The sequence below is a fragment of the Phaseolus vulgaris genome, chromosome 5 (genome assembly GCF_000499845.2).
Source record: "Phaseolus vulgaris cultivar G19833 chromosome 5, P. vulgaris v2.0, whole genome shotgun sequence".
Lineage (NCBI taxonomy): Eukaryota > Viridiplantae > Streptophyta > Magnoliopsida > Fabales > Fabaceae > Phaseolus > Phaseolus vulgaris.
This window is the reverse complement of record NC_023755.2, coordinates 36823002-36848727: the sequence shown is the minus strand read 5'-3', so window position 1 is coordinate 36848727 and position 25726 is coordinate 36823002. Positions and strand designations below refer to the sequence as shown.

Here is a 25726-nt window from a genome sequence, read left to right as displayed (position 1 = left end):
TTTCTACTCGCTTTTTTTATTTATTCAAAACAATGAAATTTCTCTAATTTCCTCCTTTCCTATTTTTATCCATCTAATTTCTATTTTTTATTATTTTATTATTCTTTATTTCTTTCCACTAATAAGAAGATCATTAATTAGAAACTAATTTTAGATATCAAAATAATTAATTAGTATTTGATTAATTAGATATTATTTTATAAACTAAAAACAATTTGTGTCTAAAGTAGTTTATATTATTAATAAAATAATTTTTAAATTGGTATCTAACCATTAGTTATCAATGTTTTAGCTATTTACTACTTTATATTTTAAATTAGTTTTTATTAGTTTTTTAGAAATTACTTTAGAATCTAAAATATTAGGAGTAAGTACAAATTTAGAAATCATTTTATAAATTTTTATTAATAATAAAAAACACTTTAAATATAAATAATTTTTTAGTCTCTAAATTAGTATCTAATTTAGTTAATATAATAACTAATTATTTTTAATCTCTAAATTTAATTACTATTTACTACTTAATTATTTATTTTCTTGTAGAGTTCTATTAATTCCCTTTCAAAAGAATATTATTGCAACAGCTGAAATTTGGGTTCTCTTTGTAAAAATAATTTATGTCTAGACCCTTTAAATTAGTCTATATGTTTCTTCAGTTTTATACAATATTTCGCATATGATAAAATTCAAATAAAAACATTTGATACAAATTAATCAATTATCCGTCTTTATAGTGCAGTGCTAATCTTGCTAATTGAAGCAAAGAGATATTTATAATTGAAATGATATGTTTATTATTATAAGTGTAATTAAGTCCTAAATTGAAGATTAGTTTTGAAAATCTAAAGTTGTGACCTTTTTTATCTTTGCACTATGGGAGAATTTATTAGAGTTTTTTCTATGTTTTTTGAAATGATAAAAAATGAACTTAACATCTTTTATTTGTTCATTCCCCAATATCATAGATTGTTTGGTTACTCAATTCATACTCACATTATTGTAAAGAAGAGAGACAAAAAAAACTAAAATATACTAAGTGACAATGCCATTCTCTTTATTAGGGTTGTAACAATTTATTTATTCCATTGGGTACATAATAATACATTACTGTATATTCAAAATAGCTGGTGACTGTGTAATTGCACCAACCATGTCTAGTGCTACACAGGGTTCATCAGTAGGTACCTGTAACAGTGACCAAACAAATAAATTACTGAAACAAACAAAGAAGAAAATCAAAGACACTCCTAATTTAACAAATTAATCTCTTTTAGATTGATTCCTAAAACATGATCAATCTGATGCCACAATTAACAAGGATTCATATTTTGTTAGTCTTATTATAATTCCTTTTTTTTAACTCTTCATGATGTTAACTTAACATTTCTCTCACTCATCTTTCTATCTATTCCTTTACTAAGAAATATATTATAAACCGTTGAGTAGAAGTATAACTTCAGTTATAAATGCTTCACTTTCAATCATCTCACTTACCACTAATAATTATAATTTTATACTATTTTATTTTTTTACTTATTTCCTCAACCAGTTTCTAATTTTTATATGATTATATGTTTGTGTGTTACTAAGCAGGTAATGTGTTTTCAGGTTTGAAGAAAGCAGTTTCATTCTTGAATAGATTTGTGTGGTACTTGTTTTTCAATCAGGAATTTGTCTGGTAACTGTTTTGTGAGTACTTCTAATTGTATTAGGAGATGTTTTGTTTGTATTGTATTTTGTTATCTTTCAACTAAAGATTGGTTATAAGGATCTTGAGAGGATAGTTGCTCAATTCTTTTAATGTGACCCACCACTCTTTTTCTTGCTTAAGAATTGGTTTGGTGGTTTGTAGAGTCTAATGGATGTTTGTAGGTAAGGTGTTGAACATATTAGTCTTGATCATTTTCTGTATAAATGTTAGAACATTTTAAAGTGTCTAGATAAGAATTGGAACACTCCTCAAATGTCTTATTTTATTTTATTTTATTGATAAAACAAATGTGTGTAAAAAACGCAATTTAAAAACATTTATATATAACATATATAAAATAAAAAAATCATTCATATCATACTTGTAGTTAAAGTCTTTAAAAAGAAAATGTAGAAATTATTAACCAATACGTAGATGCTTACTTAATTTTGCTGATGCACCATAAAAAATATATTTTTCCTCAAATCAGGCACCACTTTTCTTTATTCTCTCTCACTCACATAAGCAACTATTTTAATTTTTCAAATACAAATACAATATAAATAAATTATTCGAGAAAACTATTCTTACAGCTAAGATGAGTACTCATAATCATAGATTAACAAAATTAACAGTTATTAATATTATATATACATAAATAATAAGTAATTTCTTAAAATATCAATTGTTATTATTTTATTAACTATTAATGTTATTTACTTTGTTTTTATTAATTCTATAGTAAGTAAAGCTTATAACTTGGAGGTTCACTCCACATAAAAAAGTTAAGCAGTGGTTATGAATTATTTCCACTTACAAAATGACCAGCTCCAAGGATCCAATAAAAATGTAGGTTTTTGTGTGACTTGAAAAACCCTTTGGTGGTTTTGTCACTTCCACAATAGATGGGGGTTCTGTCTTTTTCCAAGAAACTTTCAAGTCCTTCCCACCTACACAATGGACCCCAAAAAAGAAAAAACACCATTACTCTCATAAATCTATGCTTTCACCAAAGATCCAAAGTTATGATGCATAGTTGCTTACTTCAGTTTCTTAAGCCAAGCTTCTGTTCCCTTGGTTGCACAAATGAGATCAACCTATAATAACCACAAATTACAATGATCCATTGAGATTACATGCATGTTTTTCTATGTTAGTACTTCTACTATTATGACATAAGAATAGGATAGGTAGATCATTAAATTGCACATGACTTTCTAAATAGTTATGTACATGTTTATTATCTTTTTAATTTTGATTATATATAGTAGCATGATCCAAATTTAATGTTATCATTTCTCACACCACAGACAAATTTGGGATGAACAATGTTGTATGCACATTGTAATATTTCAAATAATTGAGATGCGAAAATCACATAAAAAATCATTACGAAATGCATTTTAAGCTTAACTCAATCTTATAATACCAACTTGTGAGGTGAGAGGTTTGCATCCACTTATATACAATAAATTGTTTTCATCTCTAATCGAAGGATCTCTAAAGTAAAAGATGGTCAAATCAGGTTTTCCAGCAATTTGCTCTGTCAATTTCCTTAAATATACAGATACCATGCTTTAAACCCAGATTACATATATCAAACAATTGGGATGAACAATGTTTATATTGTGCTGCCATCAACTTTTGATATAAACTGTTTGTAAAAATGTTGGGGAAGGACACTTACTTGACCATTGTACACAGTCACGTTGACCCCAAGTGCCAGCAGCTCATCAACCTAAGGGAATTAAACTAGAGACATCAAATATTAAAACTAAAAAAAAATACCCATTTTAATTAATTTAATTTTATAAATATCAAAGGATATAGATACAAGGTTACTAGAAGGAAGCTAATATCAATTTTGTTTTTTTCTAATTCTTAGTTGTTTGTGTTTATACAAGTATCTAGTCTTTATTTTGTCTTTTCTGATTTAGTCTTTATTGTCTTTTTACATTCTCTTTTTAGTTAGACCTATAAAAAAGTGTATTATTTCTATATATTCAGACACCTGCTTTGATTTGAATAAAAAAACAGAATAAATATTTTTTCTCATATTCTTTACCTTCTTTATTCTGTTTTTTTCCTGTCTGTACTTCTTTTAAAATAAATATCATCATCAAAAATTCTTTGAGCACAAAATACATAATCAAATTGGTTTAAGCATGTTATTATCTTCTTACCTCACTGATTCTTGGCTTCATAAAATCAGTTACAAGACTTTCGAAAACCTCCCAGGACTGCACTTCGTATCTGTCATCATCACAAAAGTTGTGAGATCACGAATTTGAATTGGAATTTGAGATGATTTTTTTAATTCAAAGAATTAAGAACTCACGTTACATTCTCAGGAATGATCTTTAACTTCTTCCTTATGACACCATTTAGTAATTTTTCAAGATCATCCTCCTCACTACCAAGAGTTGAAATCTTTGACATTAGATACTTGGAGTATCGCATAATTGCCACTTCTTTCGATAATCCCAGCTCCATTTCGTTTAAGCCGTTTGAACCAATGTCTGAATCTTGTAGAAAATTATAGAAATCCTGAAGTATTACAAATTTAGAATTTCAGGAGCTGTGATACAAAACACTTTTACAACTAGTTTCAAATCTACCACAACTCCAAAAGTTAGCTAATGACATGAAATGTTACTTTCACTTGTATACACTATTTTAATAATCATATCAGTTTTTCAAAGCATTCAAGTGATTAAATAAATACACCAATGTGATTAATGGAAATTATAGTACCACAGAATTGCTGCTAGTGCTAATCTCATCCTCAAGATCGCCCCATGAATTAGTTGCATCAGCAAATTGACCTGCCTCAAGTTGCTGCTTGATCCTCTCAGCTATACTGTTTGTAAAATCATATTTATCTATCAGATAATATAGAAAATGAAATCAAACTCCTACATTTCACCAATTTGTCTATTTGAGATTGTGGAAAAAAGGTGCACCTGTTTGCTTTTTGCAGTCCATTGTCATCAAGTCTTGATAGATCTTTCAGCAAAGGACCCCATGAGAACTGCAAGGTTGAAAATATTAAAATTGTGAAAGTTGTAAGTTAAGTTTTAACCTTTGACTACAATAATACTGATAAATACCACAAAATCTTCTGGGGAGATCCAGGAGTCTCCTAATGCCACACCTAAATAAGAAAAAGAAAGTTACTATACATATAATATTTCATATATGCAATTAATGGATCTGTGTAAGGAACACAAAACAAAATTCTCCATATTGATGGACAAGAATTGTTATTTGTCTTGGATGATGTTAATGTGGAAGGAACATATACCTCCAAGGATAACCTTTAATGTTCCTTGTTGAATAGCTTTGAGAGCTGATAATGCAAGAGCTACAGCAAATTTGCCACCATAAGACTCTGCAACAATGAACAGAGGACTCTTTTGGAGGTTGACATCATTGTTGAATAATTCAGCTAACAAGGTTGTCAAATCTGTGGCTGCCTCTTCATCTGTTTTGACATAGAGATCCGAATCTTCGACATAACTGTACCCGGTTCCAACAGGGTTGTCCTGTATAGTATATGGCATGACACATTGATTTAATGTCATTGAAAGATGTAAGAAGCACAGTGAAAAGCTCATTACAATGCAAAATTACTTAGAAACTGTAACCAATTGCTTCAATCAAAAAAATAAGAGTTAATGAGCTACCACAAACAAGAGATCTGCTTTCCTCAACCATGTGAAATCCCGGGGCTTCAAATTGCCATCCAAAGGACCAATCTCTCCAAAATTTCCAAACCCAACTCCTGAACCACCCTGTTCAATATTTTGAAAAAATCAATGTCATTAGAACAAAATGTGGCTATTCTTAATTCATATAATAACCCAACTTTAAGAATGAATATTGGGAAATCTGTCATAATTTCCATAAACCAATTTAGTCAACTACAATGAGAAAAAAATTTCTAATCTCAGGATAATTGATTTTTACTCTAAAAAAACACATACTGGTCCTCCCTGCAACCAGAGAATGATTGGCCAGGGCTTTGAGGGATTATCCACTCTGTATGGACTTCTGTAAAGCCACCAGAACAAATGAGCTTCTGTGATAGCAAAATGCAAAGCATAAAGATAAGTAACTACTGTCCAATAATTTTCAAAGGCACAGAATCATGCTAGTTTTTCATTATGTACCATGAGAAAGTAAAGAAAGAAGAGATTACTAGATCTAATTTGCACATATCCCCATTCCTCTGATCCATCTTCATTCCTGGAGCTTCTACTGCTACATGTTACTGATCCTTCCTGAAATAGTATAACAAAGAATACAAGAGTGATCCCAAAAGCTTGGAACTTTTCCATCCTAGGGAAGGAGATGAAGTGATAAGTAACAAGGAGAGTGAGTGAGTAAAGGACAAAAAAAGAGGGTGTGGCAATTATGCAGGAACAGGATTGAAGATGGATACAAATTTTATTATTATTAAATTTAGAGTATTAAAATATATTAACTTCCATACCCTTACTACTTAAACTGATAAAAATTATTTATTTGTTATTGATTTGATCATTAGCATAGAAATAAATTGCCTAAAAATAATTTTTTTAGTTTAGTTTCTCAAAGCCAATCATATTCAGAGATTAATAAACATAAAGTAAAATGATTAAAATGCACTCATGGTAATATATAAGAACAAAAAAGAAGGATAAAACTATTCTAGAATATATATATATATATATATATATATATATATATATATATATAAATTGTAATTAAAGTTAATTAGATACCAATTTATAAATCATTTAACAATAATAAAAAATTTAGAAATCAATTTCTTTTAGTTTTTAAAATAATCTTTACTTTAGTCACGGTAACAATTAATTATTTTTCATCTTTAAAATTAATTTGTATTTCATGATTTTATTTTGTTGTAGTAGTTATTGTTAAACATTTTAAAAAGATTATAAAATATTTCTAAAAAGTGTTAAACATTTTATAATGAAAAACTATTAAATAGAAAAATATGTTTTGAATTATTTTGTATAATTTCTATTCATAAATTTTATTTTTTTAAAAATTACATAATTTTATACATAAAAATTGCAATATAAATTTGTTATAGTATTTTAATAAATATAAATATATCATAAATAAAATACAGTAAATATTATATTTAAATATAATAAATAGTTTAGTTCAATTTTATTAAAAAAAAATTAATTTTATCTTTAATACAAATCAAATCACTTAATTATATATATAATTAAATTAATTTTTTGAATTTTTTGTTACTCATCTATATCTACATATTTATATCTATATATAAAAATGAATTTTTTAAATAATCCTTTTTTTGTGTGCACAAATTTTTCTGATTCTGTCTTTGTTTAATATATATAATTTTATTACTACGATGAAGTATTTTATCATTTCATATGAATTATTTAAAAAAATATTTTTTAAATTAATATTAATAGACAGTTTTTATATGCAAACTAACTTCCTCAGTTTTCTCTTAATTTCTTATTTTAAGGCAACAACACATTTATTAGATTTCTTCTCCAAATCTCACACATCAAATAAAATAACACTTATTTCCAATTATTATCTCCACTTGCGCAACCCTATTCTTTGATAAAGTCATTTACTATCAAGTGAATCTTAATCTTAACTTGAACATCATCACATCTTTCCATCTCAAAACTACTAATGGAAAAAGAGAAAAAACTTTAAAAAAAAACTCAGAGAAAAATAAAAAAAATAGATTGATTAATTAATTTATATTTTTCTTTTACATATTACTTTTTTTATTTCTATATATATTAAATTTTTACAATAATAAAAATTTAGTAGAAAAAAAAATTGCAGATACGAAAGTGGAACAATGCGATGCGAGTGTTTCCATAGTGTAAATAAATAATATGGATGAGGTTTTATTCCATCTTATAGCTTTAAGTTATTTGTTCTATTTTTCCCTAATTTATTTCCTTTTGTTCAAACATAATAAATCTAAATTAACCTTGTGTTTTAGTTCACTAATTTTTTAACTTTTAAATTTTTTTCATGCTACCCTGGCAAAACTCAATCCAAAACAAATCTATCCCGTGAAAACACTAAAAAAAGAAGCAAAGATCCAACGGTTAACATCATCAATCTAATCTGTACCCTACCCATATCTATCAATCAATCAAATAGCAGCTACTGAACCTCTATATATACAACACAGTTTCAAAATCTAAGAGCATTCTTTCATCCATCATCTTCTGCATTCTCTCCTTTCTGATAGTGGCAAAGCCATGGGACGAAGGCTGTTACCAAGTTCACTAGCTCTTATTAGGGTTTTAAGCTTTCTGTACTTCGTAAAGAACTTGTATAAAAATTCTACATGCTAATGAAATGGTGATTTGATTTCAGAATACTTGTTTATTCAATGATCAGATGTTTATTTCATGAGATTGAAGTTTTGTTACACATGTTCAGGTGCAATTACATATTCTGCAAAACTAAGAACATTGCTAGACTAGAACATGCCCTTCCATTACTGTAACAGCTTTTCCACGCAAAAACACTCTCTGTGTGGGTTCATCAAAGTGGACATTGAGAACTCCTCCTCTGGGTGATGCCTGCATGAATATGATACATTTATGTAAGTATGTACTGTAATGCTTTATCCCAATGAAGGGGATGAGAGTTCCCACCTGATAAGCCTTGAAGTTGCACTTTCCCAGCTTCTTGCTCCAGTAGGGTGTCAGTGAACAATGTGCACTCCCACAAACAGGATCCTGAAAGGAAACATGAAGTGAAATGAAGGATTGGACGACTTTTGCTATCAGTTTTTGCATTGTTCTAAAGCTTTCTTCTTCAATTTAATTTAAAACGGTGAAGTTATTGTTGAAAGAAGATAATAGCATCTTTTTTGAGGGATTATACAGTTCCAGAAATGTATCAAGTTCAAAATCAAAACATGAATCTTTCTATAAATAAGATTCTTAGCCACTTACCTCCTTGATTCCAAGTTTTGGGCAGAAGAATCTACTAAAGAAGTCAAATTCTGAATCTGAAGGAGCCACCGCAGAAACAACTACCCCTCTTGCAGGGCATTTAACTAGTGCATCAAATTTTGGTTGTAGTTCTAAGACAGCTTTCCCAGATGAGATTATAACCTAGAACAAAATTGTAAGTTTCAAAATGTTCAATGTGAACAATTGCTCAAAACACACACTTGCGTAGATACATACATATAGTTTAATTCTAATAATCAAACAGATTAACAGATGTTCAACACTATACAGCAGTATCTCTATGTTAACATCTAAGCTGAACTGATTTGTATCAGACAATAATAACGAAATGGAAGAGAACAGGAATAGCAATTACGAGCAAGTCATCTCCAATTTTTGTCCTCTTCACATCAACTATGGAAGCACCGTCCAATGCCTCCGAAATTAGTGAAGCACTCTCATCATCAAGGCTGAAGTCTGTAAAAGAATCAACAGGAAAATCCAATTCAATATGAAAACCTGTGGGGGTTTTTTCCAAGTTTGAGGCACTGGTGGTATCAATCGTTGGGATCTTTTTAGCAATTAATACTCCAGAAAGCGTCTCAAATGCAATAATATCACCATCCACCAAACCAGATGAAAATAGTGTGTGTGCAGTGGCTAATGTAGCATGACCACAAAGTTTAACCTGCACAAAATGCCAGTGTTTTAACAACTAATGAAGCTCAGAAATCCAAAATCATATAATTAGCCCTTACTAATAATGTTCGGGTTTAACTTAATCTCAAAGTCAGCTCAAAGTAAAATTTGCAAAACTGAACATAGGCTAATTGTTTGATAACAGGTAGTCCAAAAGGTCCAAAAATAATTAAAATTTGAATTAGAACTAACACAACTTCAAAACTAACTCAAATGAAGTTTTTACCATTGAACATATAATAAAACAGTAACAGTTGATCTGATAAATCTAACAACAACGCCAAGAACAGATTAGATATCATGACCTGGACTTTGGACTAATTCAACTCCAAAGCTACTCTACTTCTATGCAGTTCTTGAGAGTGTTAACTATAAACTCTCAAACAAATTCTTCCCAACACTGCTAACTAAAATTTATCATAAACTACACAATTCAAAGACTCATTCAAATTGTGTAAGATATAGTTAGATCTATGATTTTCAACAAAGTATAACTAATGTCAGATATTGGGCTAATGTGTTGTAAACTATCTTATTAACCTTTCTGATTATATTTTTACCTCAGCAACAGGAGTAAACCATCGGAGGCGAAAACGGGAGATAGAGGATTCAGATATTGGAGAAATGGGAGTTATGAAACAGGTCTCGGAGATATTGAATTCAGCTGCTACTGCTTGCAGCCACTCCTCCTTCCTCTCCTCCTCCAACAAACAAACAGCTGCAGGGTTCCCCTTGAATGCTGCCTCAGCAAATGCATCTACCTGATTATCAAACTCAGATTCACCACACAAAACATCCTAAGTGAAAACAATGAACAACTCAATAAACTCACAACAAACATACCACAAAGTATTTCACAGGTTTCTTTGCATTTGCCGATGGAACAGATGCCATGTCTCCAGTGAGTGCTAAAACTGGTCAAACCTCCAAAGCGTCCCCAATAGCCGCCACCAAAGTGTTTCCTTCCAATTTTTCACTTCTTTAAGAATGTTTTGTTTAAAATTATATTTTATCAGATCTCTTGTAAATGATTTATTCAAATTGTCAATGGAATAAAACTGTTTTAAATGGCAAAACTTTCTAACACAATTTAAACTCAAAACATGAGTGCAGTTATTGTTTTTTTCGAGTTAAAATTATAATTGTCACTTCTTTTTAAATGAAAAACACACAAAGTTTATTGTAGAATTATGTTAAGTATAATATCAGTTTTTTTTACTAAGAACATGGGAAGATGAGAAAAAAAAATAGAACTCAACATTCATATACAAACTTTTCATGGGTGATAAAAAGGAAAACTCTTCATAAGCTCAATAAACAATAATAATTAAAGAAAAGATCAAATATACGCTTCCTTTATAAGTGTGTATTAACAAATTATTTAAGTATGATACTTTTAACATTTTATCCATATTTTATAAAATATTAAATAAAATGTATCATATCCATTATTTTGAGTATAAACGTAGTGTGTGATAGCATGTCATTTTCTGATTGGTTTAACAAAAAAGTGAAAGAAAGAGAAGATAAAAGTAAAAAATGAGATAATTTTAAATTATTTGGAAAAGGAGAAAAAAAATGCAATAACATAAATGCTCCTATTGGAAAAAATGTTTTTCAACCTTTCCATTGCATAATTTCAAAATTCAATTCCATAATTTCATAAGCCAGTTTTTCAACCTTTCCATTGCAGATTTTCTTTCAGATAAAAATATGAGATATAAATAAATTTTATTCAAATCTAGTTTATATTTTTTAAATATAATATTAAACCAGTGATATTATTATTTTGATCTTCGACAAAATAGTATAAATTTATTTTAAAGATTTGTGCACCATCACCGTTTTATCTTTAAAATATGTTGTGAATTAGAATATTTGGTCTCAACTCTTGAATAATGTAATAATTACATTAACAGTACAATAATACTTTATATTATGTTTTCAAAATATAATATTTTACTATATTAAAAAATTAATATATTTTAAAATATTAAATTAATGTATTAAACATAGTACATATACATTATCAAAAATTTAGCATAATCCAAATTCAAAAATAATTATTTAAATGAATAAATCATTGGCTTTCCGTTTCAGCACGTGTAACAAACTATCATTATCAATTGATAGTGAGGAGAAAAATAGGTTTAATGAAAATAAATTGATAAAACGGAAATAGACAAAAAAAAATAAAAAATAAATTGATAAAATAGAAATACACAAAAAAAAATAATAATAATTGATTTTTTTTAGTTAATAATAATTAGTAAAAAGTAATATAATAAAATATCACGACCTCTCAAAATAATTTCACTTCTTCTTCCTCTCGTCAAACACCTTATATTATCTTAATCTTCAGTCACTATCTCTCCTTTCAATCAAACCGACGTTTAAAATAAAATAACAGAATAATTTAATTTTAAGATAATTATCTTTATTTCATTCTTTAGTGTAAGAATAATAACATAAAAATATTTATTTCATATTTTAAAACTAATTTAGTTTTGTTTAATAGTTTTGAGAGAAAATATTAACATTATTTTTCAAACTGTTTTTCTTGTTTTTTTTGTGAATATAATTTTGTTCTTTCGTTTTATAGATAAAATATTTGAGATTATTTACTTTCATTTTATAATTAGTTAATATTAAATAGATTTTAAGAAGCTATTTTAAATGTTTTAAATAATTGTATTTGAATTTAAATACTTTATTAGCATACTCTTTATTTTATTTTGATTATGATATAAAATCATGTATTATTTATTAACTCTTAACATATTTAGGAAAGTTATTGGAGAGATTAAGAAATTAAATTATAATAAGCACTAATAAATATATGCTTCTTCTTATTAACACTGTTTTCTGTATATTCTTAAGTTTTCATTCGTTCAAGTATGTTTCGTGTAAAATTTGAGGAAAACCTGTTATCGAGATGTACAAAATGTTTGAGAAAATTTACTTTCAAGTCAGTAACATTCTTTTTTCTTTTCAACTATTTAAAGTAATTATTGGTTATCATTGTAAGAGTTAAGGTTAATACTGTGTTTCAGAATGATATTATTTTCAAGTATCAATTAAAATTCACATTTTAGTGCATTAACCAAAGTAACACTATAAATCTCACTTGCCAAGTCATAAAGCAACCAGGGTTATCAATGATACTGGAAAATACATCTGTGATTAAAAGAAAAATGTGAGAAAGCAAAAACACTACATTAATAAAAAAAAAGGAGGTTAAAAGAAGTATGGCCAATAATAAATGAATTTTATAACATAAACCAAAATTTTGGCTAGTTTCACAAACTCCCTTGACCTAGCTTTCCTCTATTTTCAACTCTAACCTCCCTTTCATTCCTTTGCTACCAAAACAAATTATAACAGCTAGAGGTGGTTGTCAGTATTTCTGTACACCAAAAAAGGTAGATCCCTGTACATACTAAACGTTCGATCTGCATCCAGCAGAGCAACCAAGAAAAAAGTCTACTGCATATTGTTCCACCAAAAACTTTACACAAACTTCATAGTGCAGGAACAGGCTTATGTAACACCGAGGTCCCTTGAAATATCATCATCCGATAAAATTTCTTATACTTGTTTATCTGTAGCCACAGCAGAAGTTAGTCTAATATAACGAGTGGAAACCATTGAGAATGTAAACTAAACATAAGATGAAGTTTATACATACCTCATCTAGAGCTAGCTTAGTAAACCCAAATTTACCGGTCCATATCGATTCAGCTTCATCAGCAGCTGGTAGGACAAGGTTTTTCACATTCAAAGATCCAAGTAATGTCTCAATACAAGAAAATAGACACTGAAAATAACCCTGAAAAAGAAATATCGTTGTCAGTTAGAATATTTCCTGCCATTCACAAAATCTTACACTTGGAGTACACTGTATCCTTGTCACTACAGTAAAAAAAAATTAAATAACCTGTCCTTGTTGATCAGAAGTTGTTGCCACCAATGGAAGCTCTGCAATTTCTGACCCAAACACACGAAATACTCCGGCGCACACAATATCTCCACTGCAAAACAATAAAAATATACTCAGTAGGTAACAATTACATCCAGATTTGCAACCTCTACATAAAACATGTCATCGAGATACTTACTTGACAGTAAGCACTGCACAGTACATTCCACTAAAATCTTGACCCCGAATGTTCCTTCTGAGGAAATGAAACCAACAAGAAAATTCATTCACATCCCACGTATACATAACATAAATATATATATATATATAGAATGTACCAAAAAAAATGCAAGACATACCCAAACAACATTGTCGGAATGAAATCTCGGCCAGATGTTGAATCGACTATAGGATCAAACCTTTCCTGTAAAAAACAGGATTCTAACACTAACTAAAATTGCCCATCCATCAAACTTAACATAAAATAAATGTCGTGTCTTCAAAATACAAATGACAAATTTACCACAATATATATACTAAAGACAAAGTAACTGATAAAAATTTCTCCTTCTATACCTATTTACAAGACCCTTTCAAGGAAATTTGTTGTACCATTTTAAAAGACCCCTTGATGTTGAATCATGCATTAATTTTATTTCCTAAAATAGCCTTCATTTATTGAGATGTTTTTACCCAAAAAAAAAAAACATTAGAAATTAATGACAAAGTCTCTATCTATAGCAAGGTTGTCAAACTCAAGTGTTTAAGTAAACACGTATAAACTCGGATTATAAACTCCAATCGTAACCTTGCAAGAATTAACTTCGGATAAAAAAATATAATATTTATAAATAACATAATAGTTCAATATTATATAATGTTATAAATAACTTTTTATATCTTACAGTGATATTATTTATTATTAGTTTATCATATAACATATATAGTTTTTTCTATTTATCTAATAGTATTATCCCTTTATCATTACTCTAGTTAATATGATATATTATGCTTTACATAAATTGTTGGACTTAAAAAGAGGCCCAACAATCCAAAATAGGAAGAGGAGTAAAAAAGCTAAAACCCTAAAATGACCCAAGCCTCTACTTTGTAGCTTGTGCCAGCCCTATATCCGAAACTGGCCAAGAGAAAAGAAATGGTAGTGAGATGGGAAATTGTGAAGGAGAATTACAAACACAAAACGGAGTAGAGCGGAGCTGAGAAGACACCAAGAGAGATCAGTTGGTACAATAGGAGAACACAGCATCAACACCCAAAACAGACAAACTTTAAGAGAGAACCAGTGAACCATGAAATTGCTCCGTAGGTTTGTTTTTATAAATTGTGACCCAGAAACAAACAAATCCAGTGTCGGTTTTGACTTATTTCTAATGTCCAACTGAGCTCGTTGAAAGACCTCTAAACTTACGATTTAACACAAGTTTAAACCGAGTTTACATGAGCCTACTAAAAAGCGATCCTGCATGCGAATTAATGAGGTTTGAGGGTGTGCGAATTTTACAAGTTGACTCGCAATTTTGATAGTCATGCTCTCTAGTAATCTGATTTAAGAATACAAGTAATTATGATATGAAAGTCTCACTAATACTTTAGATTTAATTTGGGACAACAATACTAATAATTGACCAATTTATTCTTTTTAACTAATTTAACCCATTTTCTTAAAGAGTATGAATCAGTCTAGAGGCACTTATAAATAGGAACGGAAGGAGTAGGAAACTAAATAAATCATAATCTTATATACTCACATGGAAGATAGCAACAGCCTTTGAAAGCCTTTTCCTATTTTCAACAGAATCATCTAGTTTCCAATTTATAACCCTCCATTTAACATCAAGGCCACCTCCACCAATGTCTACACTTTTCTCTTCATGTTTCTTTTTTATCAAACTTAGAAGGGAATCTGGGATACTCTTTTCGCCACATGCCGCCAAATCCACCAGAGCAGAATGAATTTGATTGCAAGCTGTGCTACAAAACCAATTCCCCTCAGGCAATTCCTGCAGATTAATATCCGTTAAAAATGTATGTTTACAAGACATAAAAAATTTCAGTAAGGAGAAAATCAATAAAGAAAATCAAAAGCACCTCAAGGTTCTGCATGTTATGATCCTTCAAACATCCAACATGATATTCTTTCTCACACTGCAAGAACGTACCCAATCAGAATTTTAAAATATGTCATGATATCAAAAAAAGAAACAGTTTATTAAAACCTGGCTATCTAAAAGTCAGAAAAGGCAAATACCTGATCACAAATAATTACTGTCCGAGGACCAAAGCTTTTACTGAAATTGTGACGACTGTACATTACATCAAAAGCATCACGAAGGTAAAAGAATGTCAATGCTGGCGTATTAAATGACATGTATATAAACTAGCCAATGTTAAAAAAACTCAACGAAGTATTCAATTGAAAAGAATAATTTCAAATGGCCTGGCAAAAAAATTCCCAACATGCATCCACCGCACCAACCCATAAATGAGACTAGTGTTATATTGGCAAGCTTTCAGTTGGCTTGTGAAGGCATAACACGACCCCAAAGAGAAGTCATGGCAATAATAATTTAATCATAATATAACTTGAGTCACTAAAGAGCCTACCAATAAATATATATATATATATATAGCAGTGTTACCTGCACAAGGCACATCCACCATGGTCAACTTCTACAGTTTTGACAACACGAATACATCTGGGGTTCATCTGTTCCAAAATATCAGTGCCTTCAATCCTTCCAGCTGCCAGAGCATTCACATTATGTTGCCCCTGCCTATCTTTTTGGAAAATATTCTGGCAATACTTACAATACCAAGTACCAGTAGGAATGCATGGTAAAGGGACACAGTCTGAAATTGTAAAATTTTACACAGCCCATCAGAACAATGGCTATAAAAACTAACATCAAGAACGAATTGCAGAACGAAAAGAATTACTTTCATATAATAAACAAAAGAATACCACGAATTAAATTCCACCATCACTGCCAACAAATTTCATGAAAGGAAAAAAAAAACACAATCATCATAATTCCCAAAGGTGCAAGAATATCAATAAAAGAAAATCTTACATAAAATTTTATTTTGAAAATGACTTTCTCATATTTTGATAAAATAAAATTGGAATGTTTTAGGAGAGAGGTAAGATTGTCCAATTCCTCGGCCAGGAAATGACCTGCTAAAAGCACTAGCAAGTGCTTAAAGAGGGTCTTACAGATGACATATAATGAAGGATCACCGTAAAAAAAACTAACCAGAAAGAGGATCTATATAACTTACATGTTAGAATTTTTAAATTACGTTGACAAAAAAAATTTAATAATAAATAACAAATATTCCTATTATTTTGATTATAAAATAAATTTCTATTGAAGAATTTATTTAAAAGCTTACAATCACTTTAAAAGTGTTATTACAGAAATTTAAGATTATTGGGAGCAACAACATCCTAAACACAATTAATAATGGTATGATCTCTAACCATTATGGCCTTTCGAGCCTCATATGCATACAACCACAAGAAATTCTATACAGGTGTACATTCTTTGAAGGCTTTCCGGTGGTTCATTTAATAGTTTTGGCTGACAATATATCATTACTGACTTTGTTTCAATTCCATATATCAGCTAGTTCTGGTTTAGTATTTAGTTGCTTGTTCAGTTTAGAATGTAACTCTTGGATGCTATAAACCACTATTCGAAGAGAGGGAAAAGTAACAAATGTCAATACAGAATAGATTAACAAAATGAAAGGAAAATAATGTTTCACCTATGTGAAAAGCTCTAGGGCATCCATCACAACACAAAAGATCCCCTCCATCTTCACATATGATGCAGAGATCATCATTATCATTGTTGGAAAACCTCCGATCTTTAGATAAAGAGATGGACAACTCATGGAGTGAGATTCCATTAGATGTGTAGATGTGCAGGTAACTGCAACACAATAACACAATTTTAAACAAGGAAATGACGATAGTCAATTGTACAAAACACTCACATCAATTCATGATGGCAAACTCATGCAGCCCTAAGAAATTGGAAAATAAGGGAAAGTGATTAAGTTTCTTTCTACTTTTCCTTAACAAAGATGGCATGGTAACAAATATTTTTCCTCCCAAATACTTAGTTTCTTAATTTAATCATATATTTTTTTCACTTTGTACTAGACCTAGAATATATTATAGGACCCAAAAGGAAAACATTGAACTTGTTATAAGCAATTTAATGCAAAGCTAGATAGAAAGAGCAGGCACACCCTATAATTGCATCCAATAACAAGTTAAACTCATTTAATGAGCAAGAAAACAACTAAAACTATGATGAGCGTATTAATGCAAATCTAGATAAACAATACATTTGCACCCTGCATCCAATAATAAAATTTAAACAAGAACTCACGGCTTTCTTCGTGATGCCCAACCAGCATGAGCTTCAAACTGAGAAGCACTGACCTGCCCAATCAATTTTTTTACAAAAAAGTACAGTTGTTAAACATCTATCATAGCTAAATATGTGGCCCAATATAACACGTAACAAGGAAAAGCACCTCAGAGTTGCAGCAGGTACAAAAAATTGCATATCCTTTTTTGTAACCAACCAACAGTTTCTGACCACAAAACAAAAGTACAATAAGGAAAGATAAAAACCAAAAATAATAGGAAAAAAAAGAACAGAATCAATATCGATCCAAGCAACCTGTCCATGAGCATAGTAGGCTACTTCAGTTCCATCTGGCAAAACATCTCCTTCAAATACCAATTTATGCAAGCGTAGATCCCTTTCAAAAATTACAAAAGAAAAAAGACATTAATTAAATCCCCAATATTTTAAAGTGTGTAAATATAAGCATTTCTAAGTGAAGCAAATGTTTAGATAAGTGATTACAAATACACTTACTTCCTAGTTAGTCTTCCCTGACTCTTACCACGAGATGCACTGTGCTTCATCCCATTCTTTAACGAATTTGGCTTCATCGCACTGTTTGATGAATTAGGCTTCACCACACTATTTAACGAATTTGGCATCATCTCATTGTTTAATGAGCTTGGCGGCACACCATTATTTAGTAAGTTTGGCTGCACCGTATTTTCTAATGAATTTGGATGCATCTCGTAGTCTAATGATTTTTTAACCGTTACTGGCTCTGGTGATCTGAGATAGATGGAATGTGCATGTAATAAATAATAATATGCAATGCATCCAGTGAAATTTGATAATATCACAATCACAACACACATTACATAGACATATAGAAACATACATGAGAAAGTGTCATTAAACAAAATAACTAGTCATCCTATACTATAATAGCCTGTCCATTCATCAATAAGGAATAAGACGGAAGATAAAACAGTTGATAAGATTTACAATTTAGAAATTATTCATCAATTTAAAGGAAGGAAAATGTACCATATTTATCCCAATTTCTTATTTCTCATCTTAAAACCAAGTAGTCCTTATGTTTATAAAACAAAAAATTAAGTGATACCTTGGTTCAACTAGTGATGAAATCTTTTTGCTACTAACTGTGGCTGTTTGAGGGGGGCTTGATATGCAAGAATCACATACTAGCTTTGACACACCCTTGCATGCTCCTAAAATAGACACCGAAAGACATCAATATCAACTGTTACATGGCCTGGAAATAAGTATGCAAAGATGCAAACACATTGGGATAATCAATGGGGAGATATCAAGCATGTGAATTTCAAACCTCGGCAGTTCAAACAGATGGAAGATTTGTTCATAGTGAAGCCAGCAAGAAGTTTTTGGACGGCTTCCTCCATTGACTCCAATGGCAAATCGCAGCAGGCATTTATGACATCACGGAGGTTACATCCACTAATCCCATTATCCATGTAAATGTACTCTGGGGGACGTTTATTTGCACTGCCAGCATGCAGCTCAAACACAGAGGGTGAGACAACCTATTTCCACCAAAAACCAAATAAAAAACACAATTTACAACAATAATCTGTCAGATACTAAAAATAGGCATTTTCATAAAATGCACCTCAACCCCCTTGCAACTATCACAAAAGCACAGAACCCCAGAGTTTTGAATCACTCCTTGAAGCCCTGTTTCTCCATTTTTTCGTGCCTAAAAAATAGTCAAACAAACTAAAACATTAAGCACAAATTCTTAAATACTAACACTCATAAGCCACTATTAAAAGAAGCAAAGATAGATATACCTTTGATCCCTTCATGTACCTCACTGTCAATCCGTCAAGAATCCCCGTAGCCAGAAGATCCTTCAACTTGGTAGGAAACTTCCTCAACCTAGAATTCGAAAATCTTCCCGAACTAGGAGTGGTCATTAACACCGAAGCCTCAGTTTCTGATTCCCTCTTAATAGCATCATCAAGTCCAACCGCACCAACATGTTTCTCATCATTTGTTTCCTCGGGTTTTTCCTTCAATAACGACCGCGTAAACCTTCTCACAGTCTGAGGCCTCTCCAACCGCTTTTTCATTCTCTTCCTCTTCTTCCCCTTGTCGTCATTATCCTCCAAAACAAGGGTTTCCCCACTAGGTACCTTACCTCCCAAAACACCCTTCTCCGATTCCTCGTTAATTTCGCCAAGAGGTTGTGCCATCTCATCCACAACCTCTTCCTTCAACGTCTCAGCCACAACAGGCTCCTTTTCGCTGATTATAGTTTCCAACACCTTCGGCTCCTCTTCGCTGATTATAGTTTCCAACACCTTCGGCTCCTCTTCGCTGATTATAGTTTCCAACGCCTTCGGCTCCTCTTCGCTGATTATAGTTTCCAACGCCTTCGGCTCCTCTTCGCTGATTATAGTTTCCAACACCTTCGGCTCCTCTTCGCTGATAACAGTTTCCAACACCTTCGGCTCCTCTTCGCTGATAATATTTTCCACTGCCACATCACTCTTTGTTTCCTCTTCACAAACCAACATTGCCGCAGACTCTGATTCTCCCGCGTGATTATTCTTCGGTTCATCGTCGCTCTGAAGATCCACAACGTCGCTCTTAGCCTCTTCCTCGCTCAAGACGTCCTCCGACGCTTTCTGCTCCACGGTCTTCCTTGGCCGTTTCCGGGAAGATGTGGACTGAACAGGAGGGTGGGGCCGGTTCTTGCTGGCCCGCGTTCGGCCCAGAGAAGCGCCGCAGATCTCAGATTGGGCCTTCATTGCGAACGCGAACTCCCTCTTCAGACCAGTCCGAACCGTAGAAAGCAAGACGAACTCGTCGGAATCGGTGCCCTTGGCCATTGATTGAACCTATTGGCAGGAAAAAAGGCACAATAATACCCGAAAATTAAGGAAGATCCGAGAAAGTATGCGGATTGCACATGCGAATGGGGATTTTGAATGAGAGGATTGGGTTGGAAAGGGAAAGCTAGGGTTTGGAGAAAAAAAGGGTAAGAGTGAGTAAATTGGGATTTGAGGGTCAAGAGAAAGGCAAAGAAGAGATCCTAATGTTTTCTCCAATGCCAAAACTAACCCTGCGATGATGAAGATACCATTTCTCCAGATTTTGATTTTCCATTTGGCCTTGTGTTTTGTGATATTCCAGTTTCTGCTATCTCATTTATACGTTCCATAAATTTAAATACATTTTCTTGACCAATTTTGAAAACTTTTGCTGCACCTATCCTTCACAGTTACCAATCATGAGGTGTCTGTTAACCATTTGCCGTTATTTGCGATTTTTTATGCTACATATTATTATAATAATAAAAACACATGCATTCTCTATATTTACATAAATCTAACTTAAATAATTGATTTTTATATTTGATTTCAATTATTTTTTCAAATCAAACTGATTTATTAATAATTTTAAATTTTCAATATAATTTTTAAAATAACTATTATAAAATTAATGAAAACACAAGTGACAACATCTATGTATCCATATTTAGAAAAAATCATAAATTTATATGTATCTACGACAATATATTTTTATTTTATAGTATTTGAGAATATTTTTGTATCTACATTATTTGATAATACTCTCTATCATATTTAAATCTTTGTTTATTTTGAGATGATGAACAATAAAAAATTGTTTCATTTATTTTTGAGTATGTATATGAATATTTTATATATATATATAATTAACAATAAGAGTGTTTTGTGTATTCTCATTTGCTAATCTTAAAAAATAAATACGCAGATGATGTCAAATATTTAACAATACATATACACAAGTTTAGTGTTGTCAAATATTTAAATATTTGATATTCATTTGTCAAATAATAAGTACTCAAATATTTAAATATTTGATACTCATCATTGTCAAATAATACAGATACACAGACTTTGTCAAATACTATAAAATACAAATACATTACGAAATATTATAGAATACAAATACACATAAGTTTATGAAAAAAATTAAAAAATATGAATACACATAAATCTATATTTCATTTAAATAAATATATATATATATATATATAATAAAAATAAAAAATCAGATATACAGATCATCTGTGTTCCGTAGTATAATAATAAAAACACATACATTCTGTGTATTTACATTTTTATTTCATTAAAATATATCTAAATTTTATAATATTTTATTTTAATTTTTTAATTAACTAATACAAGGATTATGTATATATCTAACTGTTATACATAAATATATAAATTATTTTTATTTATTAAATAATAAATTTAATATATTAAAATATAAATTGTTAAATTTTGAAAAGAAAAATTATAGAATTATTGAAATGAAAATATAATCTTAAATTATAAAATTATTTTTCCTAAAATTAATTATAAAATAATATTTTTTGAGTTTTATTGTAAGTAATTATTTTCTTGTGCAGATGATTTTTTTTATTCTTATAATTATTTAAATTTAATAAAAATAATTATTTAAAAGATAAAATTGTAAGAAATTGTGTACAAAAAATTATCTTTTTATTATAAACACTATGCAATAATATAATTTCAAATTTAAATCTTGTAGATAAATAAAATGTAATTGGGAAAAAAATCTCACATGAAGATTATTAGTCACTTGTATCCATCAAAACTAATTATCAACAAAAGAGGGTAATTTTGTTCTATCAATATGGTAAAAAAGTGTATATCAATTGATGATGATAAATTGCGATATTATTAAACAAGTTACCATGTTTTGTGGTTATGTTTAAATTAAAGGTAACTGGGATAATAAAAGATGTATGACAAATTACTATTTTAGTTTCTAAGTTGCATATATCATATATTTATTTGATATAATCAAAAATTATAACAAATAAATCCTTTAGAAATATGAATTAGGTATTGTATTATAATAAAATGATGATGTTAAAATATTTTAATATATTAATAATTTTTATTATTATGTATTATTTTAAATTATTAATTTATATTTTAGAAAATGTTAAAAATTAATAAGGACTAAATATTATGAATATATTTGTGATTTTGTAATATTTTCAAAGTTTTTAGTTTGTTAATCGATATCTTTCCCATAAAGTTACTATTTTTATATATGTTAATCCATTATTACAAAATAATTAAATTTATGACTTGATTAAATTTAAGTTTCTTATAAAATAATTTATGATATTTCAATTGTTTTTTATTATATATATATATATATATATATATATTTTTTATTTTTTTTTTATATTTTTTTTTTTTTTACAATATTCATCTTCATTTTCTTTTTCTGGTTTTGTTCCATCTTCTTTATATGTATTACGTTTTTTTATATATGATTTTGTATATAGTTTTTGTATTGATTTACCGTTGACGTCTTCAAGCGCATGAAATTTGGTTTCTTGGTTGAATTAAAACTGTTTCCTCCACTTTCAAATGAGTAAGTTTCTCAAATTTTGTTCATAAAACACTATAAAACTATCAAAGTTTTGTTTTCTGTCTTTCAAATATTCACATGGCGTCGTTGTTTATTTCTTCACTATTTTCTCCTAAATCCTTTTTCTTTTTTTCTTTTTATTAAAGACTCAAATGTTTTTTTTTTCTTATTAAAATCACTAAAATGATTGTTTTATAAACACTAACCATTAACCACTTCTTTTCTATTTACAAAGATAATTTTTTTAAGCCTTTCAAACTAAAAAAAATAAATGTTTTATTAAGCTTATTGACATGTTTCATTAATCCAAAGGGATAAAAAAAACCCATAGAATGAAGCACAAAGAGGAAGATGGAAACAAAAGTGTTTATTTATTTATTCCTACTGACTATTTTATATCAAAGAAAAATATGTTTATTGAAAGATTGCAATCATATATTTTTATTTGTTTGGATGTAATAACGGTGATACTAAAGTTATTAAAATATTTTTTTCTCAATTGTATATTTAATTGGTGGATTTAGTTTTAATAAATCTTATTAAATATATAATAGATATATATACTTTTTTATTCAAATTTTAATATTAAACATAATTATATATAAATAATTAAATAGAAAATGCAAATACACAAACACTATTACACCTGTATTTTTGCTAGTTTTCTTAAAGAAAATATTGAGAGATTGTCGTAAAAGGATATTGAGAGATCAAGATATCGAAAGATACACTGTATATTTATATTATTTAAGTAATATAATATAAAAAATATTTAAATTAATATATTTTAATTAAACAATATTCATGAAGCCAATATTTCATTTTATTATTATTATTTAATAAAAGATGGTATCATAATCATCATCTTTCTACTAAATATTTTTGGTATTAGGTTATATAGTTTGTTAAAAGAAAATACATCATCGTGTGTATAATAATTTATTATTTGATTTTTTAACAATAATAAAAAAGAGAAGGCAGAGGCATAAAAAATATGTTTACTTCCAAATCTATACATATACATGTGGAAGGATTTGGTTAAAAATCTGTTTATCTTCATTTCTTTTATCTTCAAATTAAATGTTAAAAAATAAAATTTCATTTAATATTTCTCGTTTTCTTCCATTTTTTTAATTAAAATTATTAATATCCTTCTATTTTATTCATCTGGATGAAAAATAATTTTAATGCGTACAAAATTATTTGTAGTTTCATAGTCACTTTTATTTATTAGATGTAAGATTTTATTCTTTTAATGTGTTTAAATTATTTTTTTTTAAATTAAAATTATCTTGCTTTTTTCACTCATGATTTTTTATGGATAACTTTTCTCAAATTTCTTGGAGTTATGATAAAGTTATATTTTCAACTTGAATCAACGTGAAGGAGATTTATACGATATTTCACAACCTCGTGTAATACATTGCATTTTTTTTATATATTTTTTTTTCTCTTTCGAACTTCATTTTTCTTATAAGTTGTCTTATAAATTTACGTTAATTTTCAATCGATTGAATCATATAAATCATACACTAACATAGCATATAAATCATAAACTAACATAGGATTTATGGTTTAAGATTAATTTAGGATTTATGGTGTAATAATTAGGATTTAGACTATAATTACAAACTCATACTATTTATAAAATTCATTTTTAATATTATCTTTGTTAAAGATCTTACATCTCATATGTTGAATTAGATTTAAAGTTAATTTATTAAAATAATATTATAGTAATTAAAACTTATCTAGATTGAGTTAAATTTTCTAATAACATTGACACTCATAACTAATAAAAAAAAATAAAAAAAGAGTAAATCATTTAAATTATAAAACATATAACATCAAGAATTCAAATTTGTTTATTTGTTGGTTGTTTAGTTAGTGTGACAACAGCTTTTAACATTTTCTTCAAATTTATACGACAATTTTTTTAGTAATTCTTTCTGTTAAGTTGTTATCTTCTTTTATTATTGTTTTTCTAATTTGTCTTTTTATCTTTCAACTCTAAAATGACTCTCTTGTTCAAACTCTTATGTCTGATAGTGTTTTTCTTTCATCGCTGCAATTTTATGATATTACTATTTTCACAAAAAAAAATGTATTTTCTATTGGGATAATACAAAATGTGTCCCTTTGTTATCTAATTATACACATAATTCCAACACTAACACAATATACAAAGAAAATATGTTGATGCAATGCTTCATTGATTTTACTTAATACATGTAATTCTTCAGTCTATAATATACATTTGTATATTATTGTTTGAAATTAATACAAAAATCTAAAAATATATAAATTAATATAAACACCATTGGGAGGATGGTCTCGACTATGACAGAATCCATTGATAAAATAAAAATCCCATTGCCCATTAATAAAAAAAAAACCATGTTGCAAGTAATTCCACCATAATATCACCCCACACATGAGATACTTAAGGCAATAAACTTCCATCCACATTTAATTTAACAAAAGATTTCAAAGGTAGATTTAGAAAGTGGTAAGATAATCTTTTGTAGAAACCAATTTTGTTGATATAGTGGTTAAAAATTTTAAGTGTAATTATAAGATATAGTTTTAGATTCTTAAAACAAAATGT

At 28.9% G+C, this 25726-nt stretch overlaps 3 protein-coding genes across 4 annotated transcripts; all 3 read right to left on the bottom strand.

Annotated features, from left to right (window-relative positions):
- Positions 1-1028: 1028 nt before the first annotated feature.
- Positions 1029-6122, bottom strand: LOC137835685 (serine carboxypeptidase-like 51). The gene is made up of 13 exons (XM_068644296.1): positions 5892-6122; positions 5677-5771; positions 5377-5484; positions 4995-5235; positions 4801-4844; positions 4654-4721; positions 4445-4550; positions 4029-4237; positions 3874-3943; positions 3378-3428; positions 2735-2787; positions 2508-2640; positions 1029-1185 (listed from the first exon to the last, which is right to left on the bottom strand). The coding sequence occupies exons 1-13, from the start codon at positions 6028-6030 to the stop codon at positions 1105-1107; spliced, it is 1398 nt and encodes a 465-aa protein (XP_068500397.1). The 5' UTR covers positions 6031-6122; the 3' UTR covers positions 1029-1104.
- Positions 6123-8072: 1950 nt separating this feature from the next.
- Positions 8073-10501, bottom strand: LOC137835684 (uncharacterized). Of its 2 annotated transcripts, XM_068644295.1 has the most exons (6): positions 10213-10501; positions 9930-10130; positions 9047-9358; positions 8671-8832; positions 8368-8451; positions 8073-8292 (listed from the first exon to the last, which is right to left on the bottom strand). In XM_068644295.1, exons 1-6 carry the CDS (start codon positions 10261-10263, stop codon positions 8185-8187), a joined length of 918 nt encoding a protein of 305 aa, XP_068500396.1. In that variant the 5' UTR covers positions 10264-10501; the 3' UTR covers positions 8073-8184. The 2 variants fall into 2 exon arrangements, with proteins under 2 accessions (XP_068500396.1, XP_068500395.1); XM_068644294.1 differs by having other exon boundaries at positions 8073-8451.
- A 2119-nt stretch (positions 10502-12620) lies between these two features.
- On the bottom strand, positions 12621-20961 carry LOC137835683 (uncharacterized). The gene is made up of 18 exons (XM_068644293.1): positions 19506-20961; positions 19325-19411; positions 19025-19238; positions 18800-18905; positions 18208-18462; positions 18007-18088; positions 17858-17917; positions 17710-17762; positions 17078-17244; positions 15949-16159; positions 15558-15612; positions 15398-15454; positions 15058-15309; positions 13648-13712; positions 13488-13544; positions 13307-13400; positions 13058-13198; positions 12621-12971 (listed from the first exon to the last, which is right to left on the bottom strand). The coding sequence occupies exons 1-18, from the start codon at positions 20547-20549 to the stop codon at positions 12891-12893; spliced, it is 3081 nt and encodes a 1026-aa protein (XP_068500394.1). The 5' UTR covers positions 20550-20961; the 3' UTR covers positions 12621-12890.
- Between the last annotated feature and the right edge of the window lie 4765 nt (positions 20962-25726).